Source organism: Heteronotia binoei, chromosome 16, assembly GCF_032191835.1.
Source record: "Heteronotia binoei isolate CCM8104 ecotype False Entrance Well chromosome 16, APGP_CSIRO_Hbin_v1, whole genome shotgun sequence".
Classification (NCBI taxonomy): Eukaryota; Metazoa; Chordata; class Lepidosauria; order Squamata; family Gekkonidae; genus Heteronotia; species Heteronotia binoei.
Window position 1 is genome coordinate 46229694 of NC_083238.1, and position 16693 is coordinate 46246386.

A 16693-nucleotide genomic window follows, 5' to 3' on the forward strand; every position below is an offset into this window, starting at 1 on the left:
CTCCAGGGGGCTCCTGTAATTTCCCAGAATAGGAGGGTTCCCAGGATGCACCTGCATACCCCAGGTTGCACTTGGGTGACTCAGGTTGCACTTGGGTGTGTAACCCGAGCAGATCAAAATGGGTGGGGAATGATATAAAATGGGTGGAGTCAGAGGTTTGAGAAAAGTGCTTGTGCCCAGATGGGAGGGTCTCCCGATGCTAGGCCTTGGAAGAGAACACACTGCTGAGCTCTGGTCAGCAGGGAGCAGCCACTTTGAACACACGGTTTGGCCTGGTTATCGGGCTGGGTGCAGGAAGCCTGAGGTAATGAGACATCCTTAGAACATTTTGTAGGGTCTGCTCCATGTCAACATCTGCTAGAGTATGTTTTTTAGAACAGGGAAAGGAGGATGTGATTAAAACCAACTTTTCTTTGTCCTTCTGACTGCTGATCTGCTGCTGTGCTAAAACTATGCTTGTAACCTTTTTTCTCTTTTCAATATTCTGAATGCTGTCAGTAAATCTCTGTGCCACATAGCTCCGCAAATGCCTTAGACCACGCTACTTTAAGAGGGGAGTTCCAGGAAGGGAAAAGGCAAGCAAATTCCCTGGGAAGGGGAAAGTCAAGGTACCCATTGCCAATTCTCCAGGATCCCGCCAAAAAAAGAAGGAATTTTGTCCTTGTAATAACTAGGTTTTGGATAGCAGGGCCTCAGTTGAGAAAGGGTGTCAGGAGTCTGTCCCTCTTGGCAGGAAGACCTCAACAGGACAGTGGTTGGCAGTGTACCCGAGTAGAAGGAAATGGAATAGCACCCTTCAGGAAATTGGTGCAAGCCAAAAAGGGGCCAGCAGAAAAGGGCCTAAGTAAAATCAGGTCTATAGTTGTGGTTTAAAAGGTCTATAGTTTTATACCCCCACCCACATCTATAAATCCATAAAACATACAAGTCCTCTTTCATGCATCGTCTAGAGATAATCACCTGAAAACACTCTAATTCAAACTGCCTGATACTGTCACTGCAACAGCATCTATTTATGGTTATTAATTTTATGAAACAATGAACCTTTAGAAATGGAACATTTTCTGTGGAAAAAGTAAAACACTACATTTTTTTCTCCCCTATATCTCTGACCTGAGCACTCTATTTGGAGAGCCAGTTTGGTGTAGTGGTTAAGTGTGCGGACTCTTATCTGGGAGAACCGGGTTTGATTCCCCACTCCTCCACTTGCACCTGCTGGAATGGCCTTGGGTCAGCCATAGCTCTGGCAGAGGTTGTCCTCGAAAGGGCAGCTGGTGTGAGAGCCCTCTCCGGCCCCACCCACCTCACAGGGTGTTTGTTGTGGGGGAGGAAGGTAAAGGAGATTGTGACCTGCTCTGAGACTCTTCGGAGTGGAGGGCGGGATATAAATCTTCTTCTTCTTCTTTTCTTCTTCTTCTCTTCTTCTTCTTCTTCTCTTCTTCTTCTTCTCTTCCTCTTCTTCTCCTTCTTCTTCTTCTTCTTCTCCTCTTCTCCTTCTTCTCCTCTCCTTCTTCTCCTTCTTCTCCTTCTTCTCCTTCTCCTTCTCCTCCTCCTCCTCCTCCTCCTTCTCCTCCTCCTCCTTCTCCTCCTTCTTCTTCCAGACCCCACTCTTTATATGGAGACATTTCAGAATCAATAGGAGAAAAAAAATTACTCATGCCAATTAAACCTATTTATTTATTCAGAATATTTCTATACCACCTCTTCAGAGATGCAGCCTACCTATGCTCACTTTACAAATTAGTGTTTTAATTGCCTGTAAAACAAACACACCTTCTGCATGAAAGTTGCAAGGAAGGATGTCTCACGTAAGGGGTACAATTTGTGATAATTTCATCCCAATAGTTCACAAAAGAAAATTGTGCTAGAAAAGTGGTTTTTTCATCAAAACCAATAAAGAATCCAAACAACAGTACCAATACGTTAAAGGGATTAGTTTAAAAACTCAACTAAAAGCCCAAGAGTTTGCACTCAATTGTTCCATTAACCCATGGTTTTGAATCTTACTGAAGTGGGATGAGCTTCTAAACTATCTTACTTTTCAGCATCCAAAGTAACTCCACAATATTTCCCCCCTCACAATACAAAACACAAGAATCCTACTTCAGCTACCAGACAGGAGGAGGAGGAGACGTCCATCTCCTCCCCCTGAAGGTTCCCCTTTCTTCCACTACCTCTTCATTCCTCCTTCTTTCTGTCTCTTTCATCAACATTGCTTCTCACACTAGCTTACTCCCATCCTCCTTTCTTTGGAACTTCTCTTCCATTCACTCCCTCTCCCACTGCTTCCGCCATGGCCTCTCTCCCACTTTTGTTTGCCTATTGCCACTCTCTCCTCGTCCCTGTTATGCAGGTGCCCTGCTTTCCTTCACGGGCTGGCTTGTTTTCTGGCCAGCCAGCCTCCCACCAATTCATCCTTCTGTCATTATCCTCATTATGGGTACTCCACATCATGCTTCTCTTCACCTGGTGGAAGTGATAGCTGCCTCCAATATTTGTGAGGTTGCTAGGCAACCCTCAAATCAGCATCTGCAGGCTCTTCACATAGCAGCCCCGTTGCTGCCAGGGAGCATGAGGGTCGCGAGGGAACAGGGCACCGTGCTGAGGATAAGGGGAATGCGCCCTCAGAAGGGACCTCTTCTTCAGTTGGTGAGCGGGAATCCTTTCGCACCAAGTAACCATCCCGGGGCAGGGAGAGAGGAGGGGTCTTGGTAGTTGGTGATTCATCCTTAGGCAAGTAAACAGCTGGGTGGCAAAACTGCCTACTGACCGTATGCTGACTTGCCTGCCTGGTGCGAAGGTGGTGGACATTGTGTGTGTAGTAGATAGGCTGATAGACAGTGCTGGGGAGGAGCCAGTGGTTGTGGTGCATGTTGGCACCAACGATGTGGGGAAATGCAGTCGTGAGGTCCTGGAGGAAAAATTTAGGCTGCTAGGCGGGAGACTTAAGGCCAAGACTTCCAAGGTAGCCTTCTCAGAAGTGCTACCTGTTCCACGTGCAGGGCAGAAAAGACAGGCACAAATTAAAAGTCTCAATGTGTGGATGAGACGATGATGTAAGGAGGAAGGGTTTAAGTTTGTTAGGCACTAGGATACTTTCTGGAACAAGCGGGAGCTGTACAAAAGAGACGGTCTCCACTTGTCCCCAGATGGAACCAGGCTGCTGGCGCTTAAAATCAAGAAGGTGGCAGAGCAGTTTTTAAACTAAATCTTGGGGGAAAGCCGACAGGAGATGAAATGTCTCTGGTTCGGGAGGACTCATCTCAAAGAGATGAAGGGTTAGCTATTACTTTTCTACCGGGTAATGGATCAGAGTTGTCCACTGAAATGGTGACAAACAGTATGGACTGTCTGCCAAAGTCTCGAGGTGGCAGGAGGAAGGTTGCGGGCCTAGCTTGCCTGGGAAATTATAGATGTTTGTATGCAAATGCTAGAAGTGTTCGAAGTAAAATTGGTGAGTTGGAATGTTTAGTGTTGGGAGAAAACATAGACATTGTGGGAATTTCAGAAACTTGGTGAAATGAAGAGAATCAGTGGGACACGGTGATTCCTGGATATAAGCTATATCGGAAGGATAGGGAACGAAGGGTTGGAGGTGGGGTGGTTCCATATGTCAGAGAGGGTATACGGTCTAGTAAGACTGAGGTCAGAGAATTAGATTCCCTTCTAGAAATGCTTTCGGTTGAAACAGTGGACCCAAAAGGAAATTTAAGTATGGGAGTTTGTTATCGCCCACCAAATCAAAAGATAGAGGATGATTATAATATGATGGAAGGATTAAAGACAGTGGCTAAACGTAAAAACTGTGTCGTAATAAGTGATTTTAACTACCCACAGATTGATTGGGTCAATATGTGTTCTGGTCGAGAGAAAGAGATTGAGTTCCTTCATGCTCCCAATGACTGTGCTATGCAGCAGATGGTTTCTGAACCTACCAGGGGTGGGGCAATCCTGGATTTGGTCCGAAGTAATGCCCAAGACTTGGTGAGAGATGTAAAAATGATCGCACCGCAGTGGGAGCAGTGACCATAACGTTATTGATTTCACCATTTGTATAAATAGAGAGTTGCCCCCAAAAGACCAGCACAACCACATTTAACTTTAAAAGGGGTAAATTCTGAGATGAGGAGGCATGGGAAGAGGAAGAAAGGTTGGAGGTGGGGTGACTCTGTATGTCAGAGAGGGTTCAGTAAGACCGAGTTCAGCTTGGGGAACCCCTGCGGAAGCTTGAGGGATATTTAAAACTACAATCCTAGAAGCTCAGATAAAATATATACCACAAGTTAGGCACAAACAGGTATAAGAAGAGGCCTGCATGGTTAACAAACAAAATAATGGAAGCTGTAAAAGGTAAGAAGGACTCCTTTAAACGATGGAAAGCTAGTCCAAGTGAGATTAATAAAAGGGAACACAGGCTGAGACAAATCAAATGCAAGGCTGTGATCAGGCAGGCAAAAAGGGACTATGAGGAGCATACTGCAAAAAACATAAAGACCAACAATAAAAATTTCTTCAAATATATTAGAAGCAGGAAACAAGCCAGGGAGGCAGTGGGACCCTTGGATGGCCAAGGGGTAAAAGGATTACTGAAGGACAATACGGAAATGGCTGAGAAGCTGAATGCATTTTTTTGCCTATGTCTTCACTGTGTTTGCCCGCTCCAGAACCACTAATTTTGAAAGGGGTGTTGAAAAACATGAGTCAGATTGAGGTGACAAGAGAGAAGGTCCTACAATTGATAAACGAATTAAAACCTAATAAGTCACCAGGTCCTGATGGCATACATCCAAGAGCTCTGAAAGAACTCAAAGTTGAACTTGTGGATCTTCTGACAAAAATATGTAATCTTTCATTGATATCTGCCTCCGTTCCTGAGGACTGGAAGGTAGCAAATGTCACTTTAAAAAGGGTTCCAGAGGAGATCCGGGAAATTACAGGCCAGTCAGTCTGACTTCAATACTGGGAAAGTTGGTAGAAACCATTATCAAGGACAGAATGAGTAGGCACATTGATTAACACGGGTTATTGAGGAAGACTCAGCATGGGTTCTGTAAGGGAAGATCTTGCCTCACTAACCTGTTACAGTTCTTTGAGAGGGTGAACAAACATGTGGACAAAGGAGACCCAATAGATGTTGTTTACCTTGATTTCCAGAAAACTTTTTGATAAAGTTCCTCATCAAAGGCTCCTTAGAAAGCTCGAGAGTCATGGAGTAAAAGGACAGGTGCTCTTGTGGATCAAAAATTGGCTAATTAATAGGAAGCAGAGTGAGTATAAATGGGCAGTCTTCACAGTGGAAGATGGTAAGCAGTGGGGTACCGCAGGGCTCAGTACTGGGTCCCATGCTCTTTAACTTGTTCATAAATGATTTGGAGTTGGGAGTGAGCAGTGAAGTGGCTAAGTTTGCAGATGGCACTAAATTGTTCAGTGTGGTGAGAACCAGAGAGGATTGTGAGGCACTCCAAAGGGATCTGTTGAGGCTGGGTGAGTGGGCGTCAACGTGGCAGATGAGGTTCAATGTGGCCAAGTGCAAAGTAATACACATTGGGGCCAAGAATCCCAGCTACAAATACAAGTTAATGGGTTGTGAACTGGCAGAGACTGACCAAGAGAGAGATCTTGGGGTTGTGGTACATAATTCACTGAAAATGTCAAGACAGTGTGCAATTGTAATAAAAAAGGCCAACGCCATGCTGGGAATTATTAGGAAGGGAATTGAAAACAAATCAGCCAGTATCATAATGCCCCTGTACAAATCAATGGTGCGGTCTCATTTGGAGTACTGTGTGCCATTCAGGTCACCGCACCTCAAAAAGGATATTATAGCATTGGAAAAAGTGCAGAAAAGGGCAACTAGAATGATTAAAGGTTTGGAACACTTTCCCTATGAAAAAAGGTTAAAACGCTTGGGGCTCTTTAGCTTGGAGAAATGTTGACTGGGGGTGACATGATGGAGGTTTACAAGATTATGCATGGGATGGAGAAAGTAGAGAAAGAAGTCCTTTTCTCCCTTTCCCACAATACAAGAACTCGTGGGCATTCAATGAAATTGCTGAGCAGTCAGGTTAAAACAGATAAAAGGAAGTACTTCATCCAAAGGGTGATTAACATGTGGAATTCACTGCCACAGGAGGTGGTGGTGGCTACAAGCTTAGACAACTTCAAGAGGGAATTAGATAAAAATATGGAGCAGAGGTCCATCAGTGGCTATTAGCCACAATGTGTATGTGTGTGTGTGTGTGTGTATATATATATAATTTTTTGGCCACTGTGTGACACAGAGTGTTGGACTGGATGGGCCATTGGCCTGATCCAACATGGCTTCTCTTATGTTCTTATAGCAGATGAGGGCAGGTTTTTTGTAAACCCCCCTTATTATTTTTGTTTTAGATTAAAAACAAACAAACTTGGGGGTTACACAGAAAATTTTAACTAATGTTATATAAAGCATTACCAAACAACAGGTGATTTCATGGTTGTTTCAGACATAATGCACAAGTAAAGCCAACTGTGTCATCAGGCTTCCCAGCAATACTCCTTCTAAAACTGTGGAGTCTTATGAGCAAAAATTCTACTTTATGAGCTACAGGCATTAAAGTTGTGAGCTACTGCATAAATTAGCTTGGTCTGGGGCCATTTTTCCAGAGCTAAAACAAAAATGTGTGAACCGAAGGCTAAAAACTGTGAGCTAGCTCACATTAGCTCAGCTTAGAGGGCACACTGTTTCCCAGAGTCCCTTCTCCCAGCAAATGGTGCTCCTCTCCCTGCCCTTGCAACCAACCAACAGTTGTGACTTGCCTTGGTGTACTGATCACAGTTTGAGAACCACTGCCCATAGTTTTACAGACTGACAGGCAGGCCCATAGCCACGGTGGGGTGGTGCTGTGGGGTACTGCCCTGACTAACAGTCCCAACCCACCCCCCGACTTCCAGGGGGCCCTCCAGGGCACAGCCTTTTTTTTTGCCATGGCTGAGCCTGCAAAATGTCATCAGTGGCAGCCAGAGCTGAGAGAACTGAGCAGGGAACAGTGCACTGCAGCAGCAAAACCCAACAGGCGTAGAGGAGAGAGGAGCGGGAGGCAGAGGAAGCCATGTGGAATGGAGTGGGGAGGGGGGACAGATGTAGCTGCTGGCTGCAAAGTGGGGTGGAGGAGAAGGAGGTGGAAGGAAACCCCCCACACACCGCTTACACGCAAGGTGCAGTCCCTTCTTGACTCCAACATTTTAGGGTTGGCTGCCTCAACCTGGTCACTTTCAGAGACTCCAGCTTTTGCCCCACCCCAAAAAGCTTTTGAGAAGTGGCAAGCCCCACAGTGGATGGGAAAGGGTGCCCCCTGACTTTTAAAATACTGGCTATGCCCCTGCTAACAAGCAAACTTCTCCCTGCAAAGCCCTGACATAGAGATAGTTAGGTGAACTATATTAACTGGTACAACTACTTTTGGATATAATATCAGAGAAAAAGGGACTTCACTTCACACAGCCCACTGCTCCACTAACTGTGCCATTCCCAGCAGAGTTACAGTCTTCTAAGCACACTGACTCCGATGGGCTTAAGAAAGGTGTAACTCTGTTTTAGGATGGCACTATAAGTTTCCAATGTCTCCCCTCCACTTTCTTCTTGCATTGATCCCAGTCCAAGAAGAGCCAGAATATCCTGGGTGTTCCTGAGACCCTGGAGAACCGCTGACAGTCTGAGTAGACAACAATGGCATTGATGGACCAATGGACTGGTTTGCTATAAGGCAGCTTTGTATGTTCCAGCAAGCCCTTTCACTATCAGCTTTGTCTCCTAATGCAGGATTAAAAAAAAAAAACACTTCATTATGGCAAGGGATTAGACACTTTATGTCACTTTATGCAGATGTCCCTGTGTCCAATACACATTCTGGACTTTATTTTCACCCCTTGGGGTGGGAATGACTGAAATAAAAGAATTCAGAGAATTAGCTGCTCCCTGGGGAATTTAAACAGTGGAATCAACATATGTGCATCAGTTATCAATAAGATGTAACATGCTGGTCATAAAAGAAAATCAAATTATGTTGCTCTTTATTGCTTTTGTGAATGAGAGACACTTCCCTCCCCAGGTTAAGTTGGTAAGCATTCCATGTCTTTAACAAACCTGCAAATACCAAGAGAAAAGGTACCAATACAAATACCATGGCCCTTAATGCAAGAAGCTACTCCTCATCTTACCATGCCTAATGACTTTTGAATGTTGACTGCATACAAGCCTCCCTTGCAAAACTATTCTCTTTTCAAAGCTTTCTCCCACACATTTTTACCCAATTAGAGACAAGACAGATTAGTGTGAAAAAGGCAGTTAATTTTAGAAAATTTATGCACAAGAGTCAAATGTGTTTAATTATTTCAATATTTCTAGCATGCGACACATTTACTTTTAAAAGGCAATGAAATAATGCTTTCATAAGTGAAATGAGAACCAGGAGATTAACCAGCACAGATCTATCTGCTAGATTTCAATTATATTATGTTTGCCGTTTTAATTCATGTTTTGTACTGGGTTTTAGAAATACATCACCAGAATTCCTGATTCTCCACCACTGCCAGTTTTTCTATGTAGACACACTGAACATTTTCAGCCATTTGCTAACGAGCAAACCATTTGCTTTGCTGAAGTCAAAAATCTCTCTGGTGACAGTGTGTACTGGCACAAAATATTTTCAAAATGTTTACATCATCAAGTAATTTTAAACACAATTCCATTCTAACAGTGCATTGCCAGAGTACATCTCTTGTGATCTGTTGCAAGAAGGTATAGATTGTTGTAGACCTTTCCAACAACTTGCCAGCCCCAGGAGCACTAGCATTCAGAAGTTAGCATCAATGCTCCCTCTAAGCTGTGGAGTCTTGTGATCACAACTTCTACTTCATGAGCTACTGGCATTAGAGATGTAAGCTACTGTATAAATTAATTTGTTCTGGGACCATTTTTCTTGAGCTAAGACAAAAATGTGTGAGCCAGAGGCTAAAAAACTGTGAGCCAGCTCACGCTAACTCAGCTTAGAGGAAAAACTGGTTAGCATACAGCAGTTGTCACTTTTCATGGGTGGGCCCACAAGCAGTGAGATTACAAATTACAAAGATAACCAAACCTCTGTTAGCACTCCTTGAATAGTTTTAAAACAAGCTGAAGTGTCTTCCGTTGACAATACTTCTATTGAGCATCAAAATATTTTACATACATAAATTCTTACCTTTGAAGGCTGACTCTGGATTATTAGATGCATTCTGAGACTGATTTGCTGGGTTGCCTAAGGCCATACTCTTATGCTACAAAACACCAGAAGGTGAGTTTGGAACTCTCAGTCATCTTGCAAAACTTGCTGAGATACTGTACATGGATTCCTCTGAACATCTGGTGAGGTGGTGAAAGTATTATCAAGTTGCAGCCAACCACAGCACTGAAAGTTCCTACTGTTTACTATAGAATAGATGTTTCCACGTCTGATGCACATCACCCAGAGTAGAGGTTTCCACATCTGATGTACATTGCCCAGAGCCTGGCCTGGTTGGGATGGGGCGATTAATTAAATCAAATAAATAAATAACAATAACAACAGCAACAGCAACAACAACTTATGGAGACCCCATGGGGGTTTCAAGGAAACCCATTGTCTGCCACTGCCAGCCTCTGTATAGCAACTCTAGAATTCCTCGGTAGTCTCCCATCCAAGTACTAACCAGGGCAGACCCAGCTTAGCTCCTGAGATCCAACAAGATCAGGACAGCCCGGGCCATCCCAGTATTTACATAGTACATACATGAGTATTTACACAGTGCCATTTTCTCAGAAGTACAGTAATAACCTTTGTTTTCTGGCTCTTGCTTATTCAGAATGCTTAGTTAGCCAGCATCACCCACCATACCCCAGTATCCTTGGAGGACATGCACATCCCAGCCCCAGATCTCCAGGAGGCAAGCTTGATGCTTCTGGCTATTGCCGGGCTTCAGAGAGCCAACAATGCCAAGTGACATAATCCTCAGAGGTCTCCTTCCCCTGCAGCCAGCCTCAAGGCATTGCGAGTCATTTGTGCTGGAGGCCTTGCAAGTGGAGGAATCCTGTCAGGCACGGGGGGGAGGGGGGGCTGTTGCCATAGTGCTCCCAATGGGGTGCAGTTTGGTCATTACAGATTTCTTTCAGTTAGGGGGCAAAGCACTATTCTGGACTGTCCAACCCATTTTATTAACCAGCAGCCTCCATTCCCCATAAGTATTGAATAACAAAGCTTTATGATAGTAATGTTAATTTTATAAAAACAAACAAAACAGAAACACATGGAAACAAGCTAGCTATTTCAAAAACAATTCCAAATGCTGTAGGGAAACTACACACTCCTTGCTCAGGGGAACCAAACAATCTGGACGTAAGATTTCCGTGATGCGAGGTGCAGGAAGATTCAGATAGCAAATATTCAGATTTGCATTTCCCCATAAAGGTGGCAATGGAGATGAAGCAGAACTGAGATGAGGAATGGAAAAAAATGTTAAGTTTTATTAAGCAAAGAAGCCTACAAGAAGCAGGAGGCGGTGGAAATTATGGAGCTAAAAGTAGCACGCTTAGCCCTCTTGATCAGATGTCTTTGCCATCTTCCAGAAAAAAGAGTTAGCAGGCATGAATAGCTGCTTCCTCAAAAAGATGGGAACGATGTAAAACACTTCTGCATTTCTTCACAACAAGAACACTTTATCGTTTCGCCCATCACTTCCAAAGCACTTCCCCATCCCCACTGCCTCCAACAGCTGTTAGCCAGCTCTTTTCTAAAATTCCAACAGTTAATTAGCAACAAGACGAAGTAAACATGTACAGCCTGCCACATTTAATTATACTGTAATTTTCTTAAGTTAAAAAACAGAGCATTATTTAAATTTGTGTCTTAAAAAAAAAAAAGCAAATTGTTAGTCTGAAAACATCTCTCTTACTTTGCTTCTTTGACAACTCAAAGATAGTTAAATTACTCAAAATGTCCACCGTACCTTTGCTGGACATTAGTCAAGCAACAGCTTGGAAAAAAACACCCTGTCTTCTATTTGGCAAGGTGATAACAGAGAAATGGGAGATTCCTCCAATTATTTTTCTATCACCTAGCCTTAAACTCATAGGAAGATATTCCAATTTAAGATACTGTACCCCAGGAAATGCTTTTTGTTGCTAAAAAAACTCAACACTGCATTTTAATAAAATGGGAAATTAATATTATAACTCCCTTGCCTATAAGATCATACACACACAAAATGGCTTCTTCACAATTATTAACCTATCAAGATGACAGCAGCTCTTGAACATTCTTTGGGCTTTTTGTCTGCTCCTGGTTAATATTCTTTCAGTTCACAGTTGACTACAACAAAGGATTCAATGGGGCATATTAGACTACACAAAGTATACATTTTTAAAGTTCTAATAATGCAACAGACAAGGAAACATTTTCTTTAAATCTATGATCCAGCCCCAAAATTTTCACTCACCTCATGACAGACAAAAAACACAATGCTGGGACTCCTTTACTATGATTACTTTTTATTCAGCATCTTTAAAATCTCAATTCTTTACAATTTAAAAACTCATTCAAAAATAGTACTAAGAAAGGGTTTGCATGCTGGTAAACTGACCCATCAAATACTGTCAACAGACCACCAAATATTTGACTAGGGTCAAATATTTCAACTAGGGTCAAATACTTCAAGGTATCAAAAATGTCACAATGCAAATGATATTTTTCTTGTATTATGGTCTGAGTTGTCATAAAAGGTAAGTGCCCCCAGTCCTTCCTTGGAAGTCAGGGGCAAATTCAACAATACAGCAAAGTTTTTCCTACTGGTCACTGGCTGTAATTACAGACATCTCAGACTTTTTAATACATGGTGCTACTTTGGTTAGGCGCCACACAAGAGAGACATGTATCAGTTCCAGCTATGAAACATGCACTGAACTGGTGCAGCCAAAAATTTCTCATTCACCAACTTGTGAGTAACTATGTACCTGCAAGATGCAAAGAATAGCTAAGGCCTACAAACATACAATTCCTACCAATCATAAGCAAGAATGTAAATTTAAACTCAGAGTTAGCAAGTTACATTGTTGACTCAATACACAAGGAACTTTCAAAGCAAAAGGTGGACCAAAAGAGCAGGTCTAATATGCAAAGTAGTTCCTGCATGGGCACATTTCCTAGAGCCTGTCAAGTGCTTTCAGAATGTGGGTGAGGCCAGGAGGGTTTTTGCCCAGCAGGGCTTCTGATGGCCTATGTCGTTTTAAGAGCATCCTGCTAAACAGAGTCTCTGTTTGAAATGCTGAAGAATTACCATCAGAGTTATATATAAGCTGATCTCTTTTGTGGTTGGCTCAGCCTCCTGCAGCAGCCATTTTGAGTCCACCTATCATGGCAGCCATTTTGTAGTTGCACCCAGTGCCCTGGGAGCAGAATTCCAAAGGTGCCCACAGTTGGGGTACCCTACCCTAACTTTAGGGGTATCCAAATCAGAGCTTTATGAAGCCGCAAAGCCCATTAATATGATGCAGAGAGCAGCAGTAGAAATTAACTGTTTCTCCTCTATATACAAAAGTCCTTCATGTAAAGACCTCCATCATGTCTCCCCTTAGCTGTCTCTACTCCAGGTTAACACTACCAAGTTCTTAAACCTTTTCTCAAAGCCCTTGTTCTCCATACCTCTCACCATCTTTACTACCCTCTTCTGAAACCAATCCAATTTGTCTACACCACAGAAAAACAAAATATGGCAAAATTACAGCCCTCTCTCCAACATGTTATTGAGATAAAGCAGGTTCAAAGGCTGACAATACTATTGTAGTTGCCTAACAATACCTCCAATGCCACTACAATGGCATTCATTTCTTAAAACTACAGATGCTGATTGTAATCTGTGGGAGTTTAACCCCCCATTTTTTTTAATAGATTTTTCTGCAAGCATGGAGTAGTTAGCACAAGAAGTTAGTGGTTTCCAACAAGTACATCAGTGGATTCTCAGGTACCCCAAAGTACCATATTAATGACTGCTCATCTAGTTAGTATTACCGAGGAAGCTTGGAGATGTATAATCTCATAATCTGTTTAATCTGAGATTATATATCACCAAGCTTCCTGGTGAGTACTAACTAGATGAGCAGTCATTAACATGGCGCCCTGGGGTACTGGAGAACCCAGTAGTCTACCTGCTGGAAAAGAGAGATGAGAGATGAGGGGGAATGGATGAATGGATGGAATTTAGTGCAGATGGTAAATCCCACTCCCCTGAACTGCCAATTTAGAGCCACTGTTACCCCGGAATTCAGCAGATCAACAGGGTTTCACTGAAGATGGGATTTTCTAAGATTTACTCCCTGCCTTATTTCAGTTTCCCCATGTGGGAAGATGAAGATCAAGAAGGACAACAGTAAATAGATGCATGTGGTCAAACTGTTATCTTGCTATGCAGCTGTATCTGACAGATATAATGTGTCATGAACATATTACACTGGGAAACATATGTATTGATTAGAGATTAATACTTATGACCTGTTCTATCCCATTTCATTATGAATAATAATGATAGCATTGTCACTTGTTTTCATTAGTTAAAACTATTTGTTGCATGCATGAATTTGTTTATGATTCATCCTCTCCCTAGGGGGATCATCAAGCTGTCAAAGCCTGAACACACTTACTCCTTCAAGATGGTCTGGGAAATGCTTACCTGGGAAATATCAACTACACAAAAGGCAAGAAGAATGAACTGGCATTCCTTAACCTATGAGGCAACACAAAACCCAGAAGAGAATACCCTCTCTTTTTTTTTTTTTTACAATTTCTAATTTGTCTTCTCCCAAATCCATTGTTTGTACATTAAAATTTTATTTAAATTAGGATCATTTTTACAACATGGCCAAAATACAAAATGTGGTCTACATATTCAGTGTATTGAACAGTCTGTTTCTAAACCTTTAGAAAGGTAGTAAAATAACTTCTAATTTCCAGAAGTGTACCATGGGAATTATATGTCATAATTTAATGAAGTCTCCCAGATGGCCAAACAATAGAAGCACCATAAAAATAATAAATCCATTTGGAATGCATCATGATAAAGTTTCTTTAAAGCACTCAGGGCCACTTCTACATTCTACATAAATACATGCATCACGCATGAAATTGAACAAAAATCACAGTATAGTAATGTCAATTTACAATTAATTGGGGATTTCAAGATACCTGTATGTCTGTTGTAATGGTAAAAAACTCAGGCATCCAGAAAATTCTGAGCCATGAAAACATACATTCATAGTTACTGTTATATATGTTTCAGATGTTTAAATACAAAAAACTTTATAAAAAAATTAATCAACTTATGGACACAGAAGTTTGTGCTTTCAAGTTGTGTGTCAATTAAAGGTCATGTCTGCATGTTGCTCTCTTTATTATGAATATATCATGTACACACAGAAGAAAACACAGCTGTGTCTGTGAATCCAAATTAACAGGCACCAAATCAATACTGCATTCAAAATCAATGCCTGACCTCATCAACAGCTATTCCTCCTTTTAAAAAAATTACAAGAGAAGCTAAAGATTTTTTTCTTCTTCATTCAAGGCCTACAACCAAATTGTAAGGCTTTGTCTGCCTTTTTATCCTACATCCTTACTGTGGAGCAGAAATGTACTTCAATATTCAATAAAAGAGATCCACTGTGTTTAATTCTTTGAGGAGTTCAACCCAACATCGCACTGTCATATAGCTATTAAGTATATTAAATTATGTGAAGTTACAACACAGCCACTCCAGACTTTAATTCAATCTGACAATCCCCAGTTAAAAATAAAGTATTGTTCTCCAGCAACCTTATCTTTGTCTTCCACAACATCTGCCAGCATGTCATCTGGGTCCAGAATTCCCCCATCTGTGTACTCCAGATGGTGAATGTTCACCCAATAAGAAGGATCCTGCAAATGAAACATAAGTACATTTTCTCGTTAGCTCACCATTTTAGCACACAGACAATAAATAATGTTACTAAGTTCCTTCATGTTCTAATAATGAATATGAAGTGATATCAAATTTTGTTCATAAACAGGTTTGTTCAATATTTCAGTTTAAAATAAATGGCTTACATGTTAATCTACAGCTACTGAATCTAAAAATACTCACAATATGCTGCTTCGAGACCTTGAAATGGAAAATTTAAAAATTTGGTTTTATCACATTTTTAACATACTACAAATACACAAATGCTAAGTGTGCTTACATGGACATAAGCGCTAAACTCAACGGGATAATCTTCCAATAAATGCACATAATATTGCAAAATAACTTTAGATATGTTGTAATTTACTGTACCATCTGTTATGGCTTAAAGTACAATATTTAAATCTCTCTTGGTCCAATACTTTGTTCTTATAGTAATATTTTCTAACCCCTCAACCACTATTTCTAACACCCTCTAACCCCTCAACCACCATCTGGAGAATATTATTTAATAATATAAGAATGTCTGATTTATTAATTTTAACAATGTTATGTTGATGATTTTAACTTCTGTTATACATCGCCCAGAACGCCATGCATTCAGGGATTGGGCAATTCATAAATTTAAAGTATAAATAAATACACGCATAATTCTTTTTTATGAAAGTTCACATTTGCCTCTTTACAAAAACGCGGAACAATCTTCCAAAATACGACTCCAGCTGGAACAAGAATATAGTAACAGGAAGAGAAAATAGCCTCCACTATACAACATACGGACTCCTGGTTCAGAGTGTAACATCTCTTGTGGGGAGGAGTGGGTTTCAGGAATGCTCTGCATTTTCAGTTTCAGGTAAGGCTCAGATTGGGATGGACTGAATCTCAAATCCAAGACACATACAAAAAAGCAGGTTTAGACTAGTACATAGATCGCTGTTTTGAGTCCTGGCTACATATTCTTCGCAGCGACTTCCATTTGGGCTGATAATTACTTCCTTGATGATTCAGTTACCACCTGAACATCACTGAAGACTCAATTTTAAAGTACGGTATGTTAGTATATGCAGTCAGAAGGTATGGTAGCAGAAGCAGGGGGGAAAGATGAGCAGAGGGTGCCAAGAATGGCATAAGTATCACAAATACTGCAACACACAACCACAGACAGCTGTGACACAACCTTCACCAACTTGGTACTCAATCAAAGATAGCTAACTACATGTTTTTTCAGCTGACATCATTTTCTAGAACCACCATTTCTAACCTTGAGAAACTACCCTGCTCAGCTTGTCAAATTTGTTAAAATACTATGTAGTTGCAGTACTTCATGTCTTAAAATGAAGAGCAAATTCAGAATTGAGAATGGCATTTTTCCTTTAACTCATTCCACTGTGTCTGAAGACCATGGTCCATTAATTCAAATTGCCCACTTCTTCTGAAACTCTCAATTTAATGGATACTTGCCATGCTAAATGTATCACTTTGTACTGAAGCCAGCAATGAAAGGCATTGGAAACAGTACACATCTCTCAGCAGAAACCACCACAATAATACCAGTTTAACTGGAAATTCTCTTTACTTGAACTTTCAGTTTCCAAGACCTTCATAAAACTGGAACAATCAGTGAAGAAAATTAAATTAAAATTGATGAGTTGGACAGTATTACCCTATGCCGTTATCATACACTTGAACGTTATTTAACATTTTATCCTCATCA

The 16693-nt window shown here is 41.4% G+C and overlaps 1 protein-coding gene across 1 annotated transcript in view; it reads right to left on the minus strand.

Moving 5' to 3' along the window:
- The window catches only part of PARD3B (par-3 family cell polarity regulator beta), a 769788-nt gene that overhangs the window by 710551 nt on the left and 42544 nt on the right, over positions 1-16693 (minus strand). The window contains exon 2 of the mRNA XM_060256951.1: positions 14856-14957. Within this exon, the coding sequence (XP_060112934.1) occupies positions 14856-14957 (102 nt within the window). The remainder of the gene's footprint in view (positions 1-14855; positions 14958-16693) is intronic.